At 48.3% G+C, this 18,269-nt stretch overlaps 1 protein-coding gene across 1 annotated transcript in view; it reads left to right on the top strand.

The window, feature by feature from the left end:
• The window catches only part of ABCA13 (ATP binding cassette subfamily A member 13), a 322,891-nt gene that overhangs the window by 213,359 nt on the left and 91,263 nt on the right, over positions 1–18,269 (top strand). Inside the window, exons 48-49 of the mRNA XM_046020270.1 lie at positions 2,234–2,321; positions 8,244–8,352. Coding sequence (XP_045876226.1) covers positions 2,234–2,321; positions 8,244–8,352 — 197 coding nt within the window. The remainder of the gene's footprint in view (positions 1–2,233; positions 2,322–8,243; positions 8,353–18,269) is intronic.

Consider the following 18,269-nt stretch of genomic DNA (forward strand, 5'->3'; position numbering starts at 1 on the left):
GCACCCCCTCAAATGCCAACATTCTTAAAAACTTAAAAAATTCAAATGTTTGATGTTGATGCTCATAAAAATTCCAAAGAAATGCTGCTGACCTTAATAAGGTTGCCCACTGCTGGCTTTCGCTGTCCCACACGGTGGGTGGGGGTGGGGGGAGTCCTTTCAATGGAGATTCCCTCATGGGAGCCGAGAGGGGGTTTACCTCTTTGAAGATTAAGGGCAGCTAACATCCCAGCACAATGAAATAGCCTCCCTTGATATCTCCCTCTCCACGCAGCGTCTGACACGAGGACGTGGGGCTGACTGCTATCCTAGGCAGTTTCTGGGAAGGCTCTTGTTTGATGCTGAATCTCCTTGAGCCTAAGGGGGTGAATCTGGACAAGGAGTGTGGGGGTGAGCACTGCTCATTGCTTTCGACTGAGGCCACGTTTGCCGCGCCAGCAGATTTCCGGGGACCTCAAGTGCATCCTGTTTCTTCAATACAGAAGACACCCTGGGCCCTTCTGCCAGGCCTGGGACACCCTGGAACTTCTGCATTCTCGTTACCTTCACTGCCCAGCAGCGCTCCTTCCCCCAACCCCTCCCACTGTGCTGCCCACCTCTTAGATTTTTTTTTAAGATTTATTTATTTGAGAGAGAGAGGGAGGGAGGGAGAGAGATCCCAAGCTGCACACTGAGCCTGATGCAGGGCTTGATCCAATGAGATCATGACCTGAGCTGAAATCAAGAGTCAGAAACTCAACTGACTGAGCCACCCAGACACCCCCAAGATCACCTCTTATATTCTTATACATGTCCCAGGCAAAGGTGGGGGCTTGTATGTCTAGGGCTCAGCATAATATCTGGCACCTAGAAGGTGCTCATTCATTGTCTTTCAAATGAATTCATCCTGGAATGAATGAATGAATGAGTGAATGAATGCACTGAGCCCAGTGGGAATGTATCCTTATTCCTTTGCCTCAGTTCTGCTCAGGGCAGTGGCACTGTCCGTGAAGGCCGTTCTTCAGTCTTACTCTATCCAGAGTTAAATAGGAGCCTTCCTTTTTAATGCCCCACCGTTTTGGAAGCTCTGCAGGTTCCAGATTCTGCAGAGCACAGCCCATGGGATACGGAGGGAAAAGGTGTTGTTCCCACCCAGGGAAGCTCACAGAGCTGCGTGAGCAATAAATCAGCAGACAGACCCTGGAAGCCCAGGCTGACAGTTGAATCAATGCTTGGGGATGTGGGGTATTGTGAGAGCCCAAAGAGGAGTTGGCCCCAGCTGAAGTCCTCTGGGACACCTTCCTGGATGGGGCGATGTTGGCGTTGGAGAGGACAGAAGCCAGAGAAGGGAAGCAAAATAGTGCAAAACGGGGTAGCTTTGATGGAATATAGGTAGTGATGGAATATGTGAATATGTGAATTATGTAAATTATGTAAACCATGCAAATTATGATTATGTAAATCAGAATAGCTAATCTGCAGGAGGAGTGACTTTTTAAAAAAAATATTTTATTTATTTGACAGAGAGAAATCACAACTAGGCAGAGAGGCAGGCAGAGAGAGAGGAGGAAGCAGGCTCCCTGCGGAGCAGAGAGCCAGATGCGGGGCTCCATCCCAGGACCCTGAGATCATGACCTGAGCCGAAGGCAGAGGCTTTAACCCACTGAGCCACCCAGGCACCCCAGGAGGAGTGACTTTTAATTAAAATAGTTAGTATGCTGGTGACCATCCTGTCCTGAACATGACAGGCATTTCCTAACCAAGTTTCAGTCCCTGTAGGACACTTTCCAGTACCACAAGTCTTAGCCGCACTTGCTCAATATACAAGGTCCTCCATGGACATCTGATCCAGGAGCCCCACCATGCCTGTCTGTGCCCTGAGCCCCTGTGCAGTCATATCACCAAAGGTGGATGATTAGGGGGCTGCCGTTCTCAGGCCATCATAACTACTTAATGGTGACAGAGTGCCCTGTGCTTGGACGTCTTGGCTTACTGGTTGGACCACTGACTCCTGGGGCACCTCGGGGGCTCAGTTAAGTGTCTGCCTTTGGCTCAGGTCATGATCCCAGGGTCCTGGGATCAAGACTTGCGTCAGGCTCCCTGCTCAGTGAGGAGCCTGCTTCTCCCTCTCCCTCTGCCTTCCTCTCCCCCATCCCCTTGTGTGTGCTCACTCTCTCTCTGTCAAATAAACAAAATCTTTAAAAAAGGTAAACAAAATAGAAAATAAAGTGCTAACACTTGTTCCTATTATCAGACTTGGAGGCTGGTCTTTCGGGGTGCAGATCCCTGATCAAGGTCAAGATGCAAATCCAAATACATCGCAACCGGACACTCTGGCGAAGGTAAGAGTTTCCCTCTTTTTCCTTCCTGTGTTAGAGAGCATCTGGGGAAACTCAGCATGCAGATATATCCACGGGTATTGAGGGGAACCGAATCAGACCCCAGCATTTGTTACTATGAAATAAAAACAGATGTACAAAAAAAGAGAAAAGGAGTTGCTTTCTTTTAGAGTAGCTTACTACATTTTGTCGAGACCGGAATTTACCTAATGGAGCTCATGAAATAAAAAGATCATCTGTCTTTAAAAAAACCCCTTGTCAGAATAACCAAACACATCTCTAGCTTCCCTGGTGTCTCAGGAGCTCTTTCATATGTACATGCCCTGGAACTCCCCTTCTTCCAGAAGGCTGGGTGGACTGAGAGCCAGCACAGAGAAGGGGTATCTACTCAGAATTGCTAGTACGGGTCCGGGTTTCCAAGCCCTGCTGGGACGATCCCAGTGAATTACAAATGTTTCCCTCAGAAATTGGAAGGGGAGATGAACCATGAGAGACTATGGACTCTGAAAAACAACCTGAGGGTTTTGAAGGGGCAGGGGGTGGGAGGTTGGGGAACCAGGTGGTGGGTATTAGGGCACGTGTTGCATGGAGCACTGGGTGTGGCGCAAAAGCAATGAACACTGTTATGCTGAAAAGAAAAAAAAAATAAAGTGATATATGTTAAAAAAAAAAAAAAAAACTTCCCTCGGCATCGCCGAGAACACGTGGGAGGGCTCATCAGTTGTGTGGGCACGGGAGTGGATCCGGTCCACCAGCGGTAACTCAGAGGTGGTGACATACCGCAGAAATTCTCTGAGGAAGGAAGGACACTGTCTTCAGATGGTGAAAGACCAGAGATTCAAAGCTTTCATTCCCAGGGATGGGTGAACTAGTCTGGTGTTGGTGCCTATTGGGAGAGAAATCTAGAAAGAGTAGAGTATGGTGGTGGGGGGTCCTGGGTTGCTGTGGGACTTTCATGGACCATGGCAAGGGTGAGTGGCTTCCGGGGCTCCCCTCGGTGGAACCCAGTGTCTTCACAAGTATTTCAGAGTGTAATCCCTGAACAACATTTCACATTCATGCTTCACTGTGTAATCCTCGATAGTAGTTTTAACCGTCATATTTCACTAGGTAATCGTGGACAAAGAATGTCCATCACCACGTATGCCTGGTCACAAACCCCTCCTTTAGGTGAGGACTTCTCGTCTCTCTTCCTCCGCGGGCAGCACCCAGGAGAAGATTGATAGCTCACGAGGAAAATATCAGGATTCATAGCTTGGGAGAAAAATCATCTAAAATACCTCCGCTGGCTTCTTGAACGTCTGATACGGCTAGTACTAAAATGTGCCAAATTGGTAGAAGGAGTCTGTTCATGTCTTCCGAGAATATTTTACCTTTTTAATCTATAACAGTGCAAAACAGGCTTCAAAGCAAGTAGGTGTGCGGACATGTGGGACCAGCAGTCTGGGCTTCCCTGGAAACAGCTCCTTTTTCTCATTTCATTTCTTTCTTTCTTTCTTTTTTATTTAAGAATTTATTCATTTGTTTGTCAGAGAGAGAGAGCGAGAGAGAGCGCATGCACAAGCAGGGGGAAGCGGCAGGCAGAGGGAGAGGGAGAAGCAGCCTCCCGGCTGAGCAGGGAGCCCCATGTGGGGGATCTTGATCCTAGGACTCTGAGATCATGACCCGAGCCAAAGGCAGATGCTTTACCAATGGAGCCCCCCAGATGCCCAACTTCTGCAGTTTCTGATGCCATTTGTGAGGCGCAGGCCAGCATGTGCATTGTATCGGGGTGTCTGGAGAGCGAGCCACTTTGTAGGGAACTAGGCAGTCGTTGCGGCGGTAGTTGTGAAGGCATGGGCTTCTCCAGGTCCAGAGGAGCTCTTGGTGGCTGACGTCATACTAAATCCTTGCATTCGCTTTTCAGGAATTACCATGGCCTTATCTTTGGCCTTTAGGGTACATTTGTAAGAGGCTGTCTGATTTCCATAGCGTTTTTGTAGAGAAAATGGGAAATTTGCATAGAAATAGACCAGGGTGCATGAAAATATTATGTTGTAGAATGGCTGTCCTGGGGTCTTTGTGAGTTATTTGTACACATCTGGAGTGTTCAGCTTGTTTAATCCAAACACCTTCTAGAATGTATGCACTTCAGATAAGAAGGCAGGCAGTTCCCTGACCAGTATTTGACATATAGTCTTTGATGCTCAGAGGGATTTGAGACATTTGAATGTCCATGGAGGGATTTCCCCCCGCCCCCCTTGCAGCTACTTAGTTGCTTTTCTGAAACTCTGTTACTCATGATTCCTGAGAGGAAAGGTCTGTTTTGAGGTGTCATAATGTGTTCTTGAAAGCAGATTAACGTCCTCCGTCAGTGACCAGATTTTACTGTCCTGACTTCCAGGCTGGCGGGGAAGGAAATCCCACATCTTATTTCCAGAACACAGCCTTGTGTTTTAGAAAATCGTTCTTCAGAAAAGAGAAGGAAGGAAGGGAGGGAGGGAGGGAGGGGGATAGGGAGCAAGGGAGGAAGGAAAAAAAAGCTCTTCCTTTGGACTCTGCTAAGTCTGAAATGTTAATTTTTAGATCACCCTAAAGTGTGTATTACTTACCTAAAGAATTTAAAATCCATCCCAAGGAAGGGCCAATTAACAGAACTGAAATGGAGGTCAAGAATGCTCCCCCTCTGTGAATTACTCGTACCCTGGCAAGGAGATTCTGTATGGCAAACAGCCACAGGCCATCAACAGCATCGACAAGGAGCGTTCCTTGAGCTCACTGGTCCGTGGCACCCGTGCTCAGCAAGTGTTCCCGGCGTCCCTCTCGGGGCTGAGAAGCCTTCACCTGGCCCTGGACCTGCCCCCTGGGTGTGGTCTCGCTCTACCTTCTCCAGGGCCACTGATTGCTCTCTGTCCCTTGCTTCTTTGTCACCTTTGATGGCCACCTACGAGGGGACATTTGGAAATATGCCTTTTGGGCAACAGGCTATTCCCGCCTGTAGAGAGCTGAGCTCAGAACCCTTTTCCCTTGGTGTCCTCTGCTGGCAGGGCCCTCCTGACTTTGTGCCCTGGGAGGTCCTCCTGTGGGCTGTTTATCCACCTGAGGCCCGTGGCTGCGCACGGTTCTTGCTGAGACACACCGTTCCTGCTAAACGGATGCTCTGGTGTTTTGGGACTGTCAGGGTACAATGGGGCGTCCCCCTTAGGTTCCCAGATGACTTTCTGTCCCCCTGAGAGGGTCACTTAGCACCACCCTTGCAGCTTCCGGCTGCCACACCCCTGACTCGGTCTCCTTTCTGGGGCCATCTCCTGGCATTTTGTCTCCAGACCTGCAGACCCCAGCCAAGGAGTGCAATTGGGCACAATTTCTATCTTTGAAGTTACCACAGGTGACATCTTACCAGATGTTTTGGACAGCATCTCTTCTGTTATCAATATCAATTTTCTTGCCATTCCCCCCTTGCACTTCTAAAGTTTTTCTCCCATAATTTCCAGATTTCTCTAAATGTCTCGTTGTCACCCACATACTGATCTTAAAAGCAATGCTATTTTCCATGTTAGTGACAGTAACAAGGTTCCTGTGAGTACGGGGCCAATTTGTGTATCAGTCACCCGTTGCCATGACAGTGCTGTGTAAGATGCTGCCGTGGATCCCCGTGGCTGCCACAGTACGTCTTTATCAGGTCCGGAGTCCAGGGATCCTCCTGCTGGAGGCTCGGTGGCATGGGCCTGGTCACTCATGACCACGTGGGGCGGGCTGGCTGTAGCCTCCCCGGCATGATGTGAGGGACTCCATTCAGCAGAGGCATAGAGGGGCTGCAGGCACAGGGGAGCCGTTTTCAAACCCATCCTGTGCCACATTCTGTTGGTGAGAGAGAGCCACATGACCAAGCCATGCAACTGAAGCCCATGTTCAGAGGGGGGAGGCATAGGGCTGCACAGAGGGTGTGGAGGAAGCAGGGTTGTAAATGCAATCAGACACAGGTGTTCCCGAGCCCCCGGAGAGTGGGATGGCGTGTGAGTGGGCTCCTAGCCACGCTGCCACCAACTATAGCAATGACACTTCAGTCTCCATACCCATGTTCCGTGTCATTCTTCAGTCAAAAAAACAAACAAACAAACAAAAAAAACCCACCCTGCTTTTAAATAAATTAGATCAAAACAAACAAATGGAACACAATGAAAACAGAAAACCTCGACCTAGGGAAAAGGCCACTATAGTCTCTCCTCTTTCCGTCCAGTGAAGCAGCTCAGGGAGCCAACGCATGGGGCAGAGCCAGGTCGCAGACATCGATCCCAGAAGTTCCGGTGTCCACCGGCAGGGTTTTTCCTACTATATTGACCTGTCCCTTGACTTCAGCAGATCCCAGCTTTCTGTCATTTCTAGAAATATGGCAGTACATGTGTGTGAGAGCCCGGGGTGGCAGGATGGGTCTGCATGGGAGGAATCCCTGGTCAGTGACATGAGCCCCCAGCTCAGTGCCAACCCCCCATCACAGAAACTGTGCCTTCCCATGCTTTCAGAATGAAGTGTGTGAATTACACACATCTGTAAATTTGCAAACACACATTGGTGTCTTTAAAGTTTGGGGACGTCTGGCTGGCTCAGTCAGTGGAGCATGCAATGCTTGATCTGGGGTCATGAGTTCAAGCCCACATTAGGTGTAGAGCTTACTTAAAAAATACATACATAAAAAATTTTTTAAAAATTTGTTACACAATCTTAGATCTGCTCAGACTCACCCTAGAAGACCGCACGATGTCCTAGGTCCCGTGCTTAGTCCTGCCCAAATGGGATGCCTTCCTCTTTGGAGTTAAAAAAAAAAAAAAGATTCGCCAAAATACCTATGACCTTAAACTATTTTAAGAGGAGGGTGAGTAGCTGGTATGAAAGAGAAAGGGGGTCTGTTTTCTGAATTGCTTAAGGAAGTGAGCTACAGGAGAAACACTCAGGGAACCTTGTCTGGTAGGGGAGTTGTCTTTTCGAAAGTACAGGAGAGATAGTGTGTCCCTTAGACATTCCCATGAACACACAGCTGCCCCCGGGATCCCGGTTGGAAGACAACTGGTCCTAGGGGCATGAAGTGGAAAAGAAACGCAGTTGCAAGCCAGGGACTTGAGGTGTGGTCCTAACTTTGCAAACGGTGAGGGCCTGGATAGGTTCTTCTGAGCAGGTTCCGACTTTATGGGGATCAGATCTGCTTCCGCAGAGAAGGGTTTTAGGTTGGAAAAGACAGCGCTAGAGAAGCGAGCTGTCCATTCAAGGGAGTCAAGACCAGACGTGGCTGGTGACGTCCTCAGATCTCTCCAAGACAGCTCCCCAGCTTTCTACACTGAGTGTACTTTAAAAAAAAAAAAAAAAGCTCATTAAAATATTGATATCTCAAAACACAAATACTGATGGTTCAATTAGTCTTTTTTCCTGCTCCTTATTATCTCGGCTCTAATAACACTGTCTGTCTCCTGTTCTCTCTTCCATCTTCTGCCTGTCCTATGGACATGCTACTTTATTCTCCACGCTCAGCAAATGCTCAATTCCATTTATTTTGAGAAATAATGTTCCGCATCCAGTTATTAATTTGAAAATAATCATTTTTTTCTGATCGTTTTCTCTGCTTTTAATTTGCAGGTCAAATTTTATTAGCTTACCAACTGGGAAAGAAAAAAAAAAATAATGGGTTTAGGTTCCTTTTTCGCTGTGAGAATATAATTATGGAGCAACATTCACATTTGTTCTGGGGAAAATTCATCTATTTTTAGCTGGAAATTATATGCTTGAGATAAATATAAAATTAGCAGACAGAGAATTTCACTGCTCTCTGCCAGCCGTGCAGGGACATGGTGCTGGGTCTGACATTCAGGTGCTGTTGAACCTCACAGACACGTGTCCTTCGCGTCCAGGAATAACTAATTTCATGAGAGCCATTACATCACCTCTCTCTTGTAGGTGTGGTACAATCAGAAGGGCTTCCATTCCCTACCTTCCTACTTGAATCATCTGAACAACCTGATACTGTGGAGACACTTACCGCCGGACCGGGACTGGAGACAATACGGTAATGTTTTCTTGCATTATCATTCGCTGCTGTCAAAGGACAATGTCTTTAAAGGTGAAGGAAATAGAAAAGATCAAGCCTATGAACGTGAAGCATGGTGGGAAGGTTTTCATAGTGCAGCCTGTTCTCATATAAATACATGCAAAGTGGTAGGCCCTTTTGGCCTCTGTTTGGCATTAACTGTTCTTAGCTTCTCGCACTTACGACCAAATCTGCACAGTGAGGGGTAAGAGATGACGGAGAGTCCCCCCCTCATGACTTTAATATCTTACAGAACCAAGAATGATTTCTTTTTTAGGACATTTTTTTATGGAGTAATCTTGTAGATAGTAGAGATCCCCCATGTTGTAGGGAAGGCAAACATCCATATCTGTTCTGAGCTGGGCCCTCAACTCATCAATTATCTAAGCCGATTGAGGACTCACGGCCTGTGCTTTCCTGTACTGAAATAATGACATTATTGGATATTTACTTGAAGAAGACTTATTTTGAAAAATTGACACAAGTTCATTTCTGGAATCCAGAGTAAAACTATTGATTTAAGGGGATGTTACTTGCTTCCCTTGGTGGAATAAATTGTAATTTATGAAATTCTTCCAGATTCCAAAAAAAAAAAAATCATAAAGACATCAGGTATGTAAGCACCAGCAGGCCACACCTGTCGTAATTTATTCACAAGATGTACTTGTTGAAGCGTCAGTCTTCATGGGCGTAAATGGGGAGCGATTACCCCAGTGTTCTTGCTTTACCCCAGCCCTATCTTTTACTTCCATATTTGTTTTCCTTTATCCACCAAGTTTTTTTTTTTCTAAGATTTTATTTTTTTATTTGACAGACAGAGATCACAAGTAGGCAGAGAGGCAGGCAGAGAGAGGGGAGGAAGCAGGCTCCCAGCTAAGCAGAGAGCCCGAAGTGGGGCTCCATCCCAGGACCCTGGGATCATGACCTGAGCCCAAGCCAGAGGCTTTAACCCACTGAGCCACTCAGGCGCCCCCTTTATTCACCAAGTTTTTAATAAAACAAGATTAAATTATTTTGTGACACTTTAATTATGTTGGAACAATAGTAGGTAATATACAAAAGTGAAAATATGCATGCCTAAGAAAAATAGGAAAAACACAGAAGTCCCTCAGATGACAGGCAGCAGAGCTGTGTTAGTGAGTGCCAGGAGTGTACGGGGGTCTCTCGTCGAGATGCAGCACCCGTGGTGTCATTTGATTTTTCACAGCGGTTTTGTACGGCGGCCAGTAGTAATCGGCTTCACTGATGAGAAAACCAAGGTTAAGAGAAATCGCCTACTGGCGCTGGCTCTGAGCAGGGTAGGCCGTGGGGCGGTGCTGTGGCTCTAGGTCTGGTTGACAGCAGGGCTTCCTTCTACTGCTACAGAAAGTGAGAGGTCACTTCTGAAGGGCACGGGCAGAACCGATTCCTGTACAGGTGTCGTGAACCACGGATCTTGAAGGATAGGCAAAAGTTTGATTGAAAGCTACTGTAGGTATCAGCAATTTGGGAGAATCACAGCATCAAGTTCAGTGGCAGAGTCCAGTTTGACCTTGTCGTAAAGGTGAGTGTAGACAGACAATTGCGGTTGGTTGAGGCCAAATTCTGCTTGACCTTGTCTAACAGAGTGAGGACTCTGCCCTTTCCTTATAGACAGCCTTTACCTATATTGGAGAAAGAGAATGTCGTGATCAAAGTGATGTATTAGACTAAATAATCTGGAAGCCGTGTGCTAAAGGGCAGAGGGCGGGTTGCAATCAAGAGACTGTTGGAAGTTGGTTGCTCACATGTTAAGACTAGCATGACTCTGGAGGGAAAAAAAATGAAATTAGTACATGCAGACTGATGAGAGAAAAGGTTGAGGTGTTAGTAGTGGGGAAAGGAGAGAATTTAAAGAACTTGACAAGAAAGGAAATGTAGAGAAAGAATTTAAAGGATATAGATCAGAAATCTGAGGTCTTCAGAACAAAGGACAGGGGCACCTGGGTGGCTCAGTGGGTTAAAGCCTCTGCCTTCAACTCAGGTCATGATCTCAGGGTCCTGGGATCGAGCCCCACATCGGGCTCTCTGCTCGGCAGGAAACCTGCTTCCCTTCCTCTCTCTCTGCCTGCCTCTCTGCCTACTTGTGGTCTCTGTCTATCAAATAAATAAATAAAATAATAATAAAAGAACAAAGGACAGTCCTCGTTGGTCCAGACGGGATTATAAGAACTAAGTCAGGAGAAACACATGTTCGGAGAAGGGGGTAAAATGGTGTGTACAGGTGCAGAGATGCCTGGTTTGAGTCACATGTTGGATGAAAATGTGCCGTAGGATTCAGAAAAGGAGAGGGACAAGCTCAGTAGAAGGAGCGTGAGTGAAACCCTCCAGCCTTCCCCTTGATAAAGATGGTGATCAAGCCCCTCAGGGAGCCATCCTGCGTGGGTCGTTAGGAGGTGGGAGAAGTCAGGGCTTAGGCTGGTCACCTCTGGAAAGTTGGTCCAGTGGAGGTGTAGGGATGGAAATCCCATGGGTGGAAAGACGCTGAGAGAGGTTATTTACGGGATGTAGGAGACTGAACACCTGTCCCTGTTCTGTGGAAGCTTGCTGAAAATGAGTGAGAACAGAAACTGTGTGTGTGCACACGTGTGCATGCAAAACAAGGAGTGATTGGAAGTTTGGGGAGGAGGAGAGAGTGAAAGGGAACATTTGGTTTGTAACTTCACGTTTTACTCTTGTACAAGGTATTAAGGTAAAAGCATCAAATACTATGGATCTGAGTTAGTGGGAATGGGACATACGAAGTGTAGCTGTGTGACATCAGTAACAGTGTGTGTGTGTGGGGGGGGAACTGTAAAGGAGTAGAGATTTTGGGTACGATGGAGATCCGATGATGCCGTGAGGGTCCTGAGGGGCTCCCGCCTTGACTGGGCATGCTGTCTAGACAGCTCTGAGATGAGAGGAAGGAATCAGGCAGGGGCGGAAACCTGTGTCCCAGGAGATAAAAACCATGATTGCAACTAAAATTTCCATGCCCAAGGAACAGAATGCTGTCGCTGCAAAAGGAACCTTAACTCGTAAGAGCTTCAGTTAAACACGTAAGTGTTAAATTGGGTTCCAGCTGTGAGCCACAGTCTTGAGTCCTGCGTTTGGTCGAGCCCTTGTTGTCCTGGGTCACTGACTGGGGTCACGGGAACAATGGTGACCCTAGGTGGGTGTCAGTCTACTTGTGTCCCATGGGGCTGGCTTCCTGGGTGAGATAACATGCATCCCAGGAACGTCTCTTGTAAGGAGTGGAATCCATGTTGGTTGAAAAGTCATGCTGACCTGAAAAATACATTTATCCTCTGTTATTGGAATCTTTAGTGATATTTTATTTGTTTCTGTCAGAATTTCAATTCTCATGTGCCTTGTTGAGATGGTAGTTGTGGGAAAGGAAGGTTTGGGCTGCAAAGAGGGGACATACCAATCAGAGCTACCAGGAGAAGGTTTGTGCATTAGTAGCCAAGGGTTGATTAGAAGCTCTGTGGGCAGGGCTGGGAACTGGAGTGTCCTGAACGCCCCTAGATTCTGGCCTGAGCAGCTGGGAATGGGCAGACCTAGAACTCCCTGCTTCATTGTTACATTGAAATGAAAGCTGCCGACTTACAGCTTGGATGAGCCCGGAGAGCAGAGCCTGTGCCCTGCTCCCCATTGGGCCCCAGCAGCTCCCCAGAACCGGGCTCTGAGGGGCACCCTGGTAACACCAGCTGTATGATCGTTGTACCACACAGCACAGCCTGCTCTCATCACGGCGGGCCCGTGACAGCGTCTTCAAGACGCGGACATCCCTGCCTTCGGAGATGCAGGAACTTCCTGGACCCTGACTCAGCCCCCCAAAAGGAGGCTCCAGAGCCCGGGGTGGGCCCCCTTGCTGTGTCCCAGCACGTTGGCAGCTCCTTGGGGCTTCTCGTAAGCACAAGCTCAATGTACCACAGGTGTGTGGTATAATCCATTCAAATGGAGTCGTCTTCTCCGTCCTGGGAGGCCGGCGCTGGCTTACCAGGAGCAGATGTGGTTTGCACAGTGAATTCTCCAGGAAGAGTCCTTCCTCCTGCACAGGTGTCCTGCTCCGTGACTGTGCAGATGGCCAGGGCACGCGTGGGTGCTGGGGCGGGCAGTCTGCAGGTGCTCCCCGCGGCCTGGGGGACGCAGGTGCGGCCGTGGGAGATCATCCGTGGAGCTCGGCACAGAGGGCACGTCTGAGGCTATATTCCTTCCTGCATTTCCCATCGGCAGTTGGGGTACTTGCGTGGAGGGCCACGTAATACTTCTCAGGATTCCAGGGGAGATGGGGTCGATGGAGAGGCCCAACCCCAAATCTTAACGGCCTTTCCATGCACGTCCCATGATTAGCTGCAAATCTTGTCCCTTCTGCACATGATATGCTGAGTGTGTGTCTTTTCACCGACATGCACCAACACTTCCCTGGCCCAGGCACTGTCTGCTCTTAGCTGGGCGCCAGGACTGAGGTTTTGGGGGCACCCCTGTGCTCCCCTGGCCCCCGGCCCACATCTTAGATCTCTGGAAGTGTCCACAGTCACCCATGGAACGTGTCCCTCAGATCACACTTCTCTCAGGCTTCATCATACTAATCATCACTAAAAAACAAAACAAAACAAAAAAAACAACCCTCCCCCATGACCTACGGGTCCTCCCAGGTCTGGCCCGGCAGCTCCTCAGCTTCTCTCCACCTGCCCAGCCCAGCCCTGGGCGTCTCCCCAGCACGTTGCCTGGATCTCGCCTCAGATGTTCCCTGTCATTCTGACCTCAGTTCCTGCTGTGCATTGGCCCCCTCTGTGCGCCGGCCCGTACACCTATCATCCTGTGTACCTGCCTGCCTCTGCCACCATGTTTCTCCCAACCTTCTGTACCTTTTTCTGCTCAACCTTGTGCGTTCTTTTTTTTTTCTTTTGAAGTATTTTAGTCATTTATTTCAAATAGAGAGAGCAAGAGAGAGAGCATGACTATTTGGTGGGGAAGGGCAGACGGACAGGGAGAAGCAGGCTCTGCGCTGAGCAGGGAGCCCAACATGGGGCTCCATCCCAGGGCCCTGAGATCATGACCTGAGCCAAAGGCAGACGCCCAACCAACTGAGCCACCCAGGGGCCCCCATTCATTCTTTTTCTTAAGCCACTTTATGGAGCTATGAGTGATGGACATATAAAAAGCAACAGATATGGGCATCTGGGTCGCTCAGTCTTTAAGCGTCTGCCTTCCGCTTGGGTTGTGGTCCCAGGGTCCTGGGATCGAGCCCTGCTTGGGGCTCCCTGCTGGGCGGGAAACCTGCTTCTCCCTCTCCCATTCCCCCTGCTTGTGCTCCTACTCTCTCTGTGTCAAATAAATGAATAATAAATCTTTTTTTAAAAAAGCGGCAGATATTTACCATGCACAACCTGATGAGTTTAGAGCTAAGTATACACCTGCGAAGCCACCACCACAGTCATTTCCATAAGCACACCCTTTGCTCCAGACGTTTCCTCCTACCCTATCTGAATCTCGCTGTCTCTGTACCTACCTACCTACCTTGTCTTTATTTTTGTGATAAGAAAGCAATCTAAGATCTACCCTTTTAGCAAATTTTTAAGAACACAATTCAGTACTTTAAACTCTAGGCTATATGCTGCACATTATACCTCTAAGACTCATCGCTTGTATAACTGAAACTCCATACCCTTTGACCAGCCTCTCCCCATTTCTTCCTCCCCAGTGACCCTTGGTACCCACCATCCCACTCACTGCTTCTGTGACTGTAGCCCTCTTAGATTTCCCGGACAAGTGGGATCCTGTAGTTTTTGTTCTTCTGCGTCTAGCTCAATTCACAGAAACAATCAAACCAATGAAAAGATGATCTATATAATGGGAAAAGATATTTGCAAACCAAATATGTATAAAGTTAATATCCAAAATATATAAGGAACTCCTGTAACTCAGTATCAAAACAATAACCTGAATAAAAAAATGGGCAGGGGACCTGAATGCACATTTTTTTTCTTAAGATACGTTTATTTATTTGAGAGAGAGGGGGGGAAGGGGGCAGAGGGAGAGGGAGCGAAAGAATCTCAAGCAGGCTCCCCGCTGCGTGCAGAGCCCAATGTGGGGCTTGATCCCACATCCCTGAGATCATGACCTGAGCCGAAACCAAGAGCTGGATGCTTCACCGACTAAGCCACCTGGGCGTCCCAGTGCTTGCCGTTATTACTATGTGTTTACATCTTCCTCCGGAAATAAGAGCACGAACACATGTGGAAGGGGTCCCTTGTATGGATGCATGTGTTCTCCGAAGTCCTTACTTATCCATACGAGGTGTTCTGGAAATGCGTGTTATTTAAGTAAAGGCGCGGCTGCCCTGTCATTATGCTGCACACTATAGCATACGCCATCCGTCTGTTCCACAGTAGCTGTGTTTTAGGACAAAGGTCAATGTGGACTAAAATAGGAATGAAATGCTTTCATTGCTGTGACTTTTTAAGCTGCCATGATTTTACTAAATTGAGACGTTACAGAACAATCTGAGGGAACGCCTGTCTGAGGACATTTGCTGTACCGGGACTAAGGGACTGACTCAAAATAGGAGAGAAGCAACATTCCCCGGCCCGTGTAGATGCGATGGGAGCTTTCACGCGGAGAGTCAAGAGGCAGGAGCAAAGGGAGATTTGCTTTGATTTCATTTCACTCAGGGCTGTGGTGGAGGGAGTGGCCCTGGAAATGGTGGGGTTTACCTCCTTCAGCCCCCTGCCAATCCCACCCAGATCTGGGGATGCCATCCGTGACATGCTGCCATGTGAGAGGACAGAGCCCAGCCATGACACATGGGCTAGACCTGTGCTGGTCCAGCTCTTGGCACACCGGTGTCCCCTGAGCCTTGGGAATGCTACTGATTTCTGTTGCAGACCCAAAGAGATTCTGATTTGATTGGCAGGAGGTTTTAAATGGCATGAGAGATTCTCTTGTACACCCAAGCTGGAGAAGCACTAAGCCAAACCGGGGACCTTCACAGCTGATGGACATTTTCAAACCGGAGGCAGGGAGACAAAGGGTATGGGGGAATCAGGGTAAAGAGGCTCACCCTCGCTTTCTCCCCTGCCCTCAGGCGTAGAACCACCTGCTTCCCTCACCACCACTACCCTTACTGGGTAAAGGTACCAGCGGGAACCCAGGACCCTTGCTGGGGGCAGGGCAGGACAGATTTGCCTCTAGAGCCAGAAAAACCTCTTCTCTTCCCTCCCACCCTGCCTTGCTCCTCATGGGTACCTTTCCTTCAGGATCCTCTGCAGCTCACCAGCCCCAGCGAGGAAGGGGGTGGGTCAGTGCAGGTTGCTTGCGGGGATGGTGATGTACCCGGGAGCAAGGAGTGACAGATCATGGTCTTTCCTGCATGATGAAATCAGATAAACTCTCCGGGTATAAATCCCCAGTTCAAACGACAGAACGGGGGACCCGTCAGATCTGTTGAGTAGAGCTTCTGAAGGAACAGCTAGCGGGAACCAAGAACCAGCTGTCATCAGTGACTTCAGCCTCTCCTTTAGGGGTCTGGAGAGAATTGGGAGCACTGGGGTGAAGCGTAGGGGACACTCTGGGAGTGAGGGTCTGAGCACCGAGAGGGATCACAGAGGAACAGTTACCAAAGACACACCAGCCATCACACCCAGCGTGGTCCAGAAGCTGCCCCACACCTCGGAGTCCTGTCCCGGGAAATGTTGTGAGTCACACCCATGCAAGTACAAGGAAACGTGTGAACTCTGCGAAACAGAAGATAGAGCAGTAGGAAAGGCCAGGCTGAGGTTCAGAGTGGGGTAAGCGGAAGCTGGCTGGGACCTGCTACATGGCGATCACATCACAGTATAAAAATGTAGCGAATCTGCACGTCCTACACTTTCAATGTACACAATGTTCAGGGTCAGATACATTTCAGTAAGAAAGGAGCTGGCTAAGGTGCAGATGGTAATACACATTTTCACTATTTTAGGGCTCTCTCCCCTACTCAGAATTTTTGATTTAAAGGATAAGCACAGAATATCCCCTAAGAACCCAGAGGAAAAGATGATATAAAAACTGACTACAGGAGAAGAGCCGGAGGAATTAGTTGGGAGCAGGAAAGCAGACAAACAGTGACTAAGGAAACAAAGCCATGATGTCAGAAGGAAGGTAGCAGCAAGAACAAACAAATCTGGGCCAGTGCGAGAGTTAGCCTGGAGTCGGGCAACGTTCCTGAACGGGGAGCCTGGGAGTTATGGGAATAGCCATCATCGATGAGCAATCCTGCTGAATTCTCAAAAGTTCAAGGATAAAGAAAAAAGTATACGTATTTTTTATAAAGCTGTAAGTAGCAAGAACCAATTACTTTGAAAATAATACGAATAAGACCGGCTTCTGACTCTGGAAAGTTTGCCTTGAGGCATCCCCTTTGATGCAGGCGTGATTTCGAAGCCTGTTGTGCAAATTCTAGGTTTTGAGATTTGCCTGTTGTCTTTAGTCAGAGCACGCATTCTGCATATCTTCACCATCTTACATTAGATGGGGGCTTGTTTTGTGGTCCATGCGTGCTCTGTGTGGGTGCAGTTTCCATGGGTGATTAAAACATGTCTTTGGGGGTGCCTGGGTGGCTCAGTGGTTCAACATCCGCCTTCTGCTCAGCTCATGATCCCAGGGTCCTAGGATCAAGTCCCATGTCAGGCTCCCTGCTCAGCACGATCCTGCTTCTCCCTCTCTCTCTGCCCTGGCTTGTGTTCCCTGTCTCACTGTCTGTCAAATAAATAAATAAAATCTTTTAAAAAAATGTGTCTTTGGCTGCCGTTGGTAGCACAACTCTGTATATGTCAGTCAGGCTCTGTCCTTTGGTTGTAAGGTTCACTTCGTCTGTGTCTTCACTGGTTTTCTGTCCGACGGTTCCATTGTCTCACGAAGGATTGAAATGCCCCAATAGAATTGTGGATTTATCCATTTCTCCTCTCAGCTGTATCGGTTCTCGATTCCTGTATTTTGAGGCTCTGACAGTTGGTGCGTACACTCTATCAGTCTTCGCCTTTTGACTCCTGTATTTGCGATCAACGGGCTTCACGCACCAATGATCTCAAGTCTGGTACTTCATCACCTGTTTTGTTTCCTCTGGTTCTTTTCTTGGTCTTCTGTGAGGGACTCCAGTGTGCTCTCCTGTCAGTGACTTGAACAGCTTTTCAGGAGTCCATTTTGGTTTATTTACAACGTGTTCGGTATATCCCTTCATCCAGTTTCCTTGGTGGTAGTGTGAGGAATACAGGGCTGACTCCCAGGGTCCGCTGCTCTTGGCAGTACCCATCCTGCAGGCTTTTGCAGTGCCTCGTCCGGGGTTGTGAGAGGCATGAAGGACACCCGGAAGTTCACCGCCACCCGCCATGCTCTTCCTCACATCCCGAGGTCCCCAGGCAGTCGCTGCCTTGTCCCCACCTGTCAGCTTCTGTGCTTGCTGCTGTGTGATATCCAGGTCCTCGTGAGGGACAGGACCTGGCAGGGTTGGGTCTTCTCCAGCTTGGAGGAACCAGCATCTGGTCTCTGACTTTTTAATTACAACCTCACAAGCCGGGGGGTCAGGGAACACTGCCTACAGAATATGGAAAGAAAGAAATATACACCCCAAATTTGGTCCCGAATGAAGATGTTGCCATCAATTAAACAAGCCAAAGAGACGACTTATGTTGGATGTGTCTCAGAAACCCGCCATAGACATATCCTAATAAAAAAGAATGCCCAAGGATATCACTTGAGAGGTTAATCAAAAATAAGATCACAAAAATATTGAATCCACAGAATGAATAAAAGAACTTGAACATTGGTCCTAGGGAAGCATATGGATACAAAAGTTCTCACGTGTGTGATGAAAACATTAGTTGAAGGTCAAGAATGATTGATGCGGTAGAAGA

The sequence above is a fragment of the Meles meles genome, chromosome 10, assembly GCF_922984935.1.
Source record: "Meles meles chromosome 10, mMelMel3.1 paternal haplotype, whole genome shotgun sequence".
NCBI classification, from domain to species: domain Eukaryota; kingdom Metazoa; phylum Chordata; class Mammalia; order Carnivora; family Mustelidae; genus Meles; species Meles meles.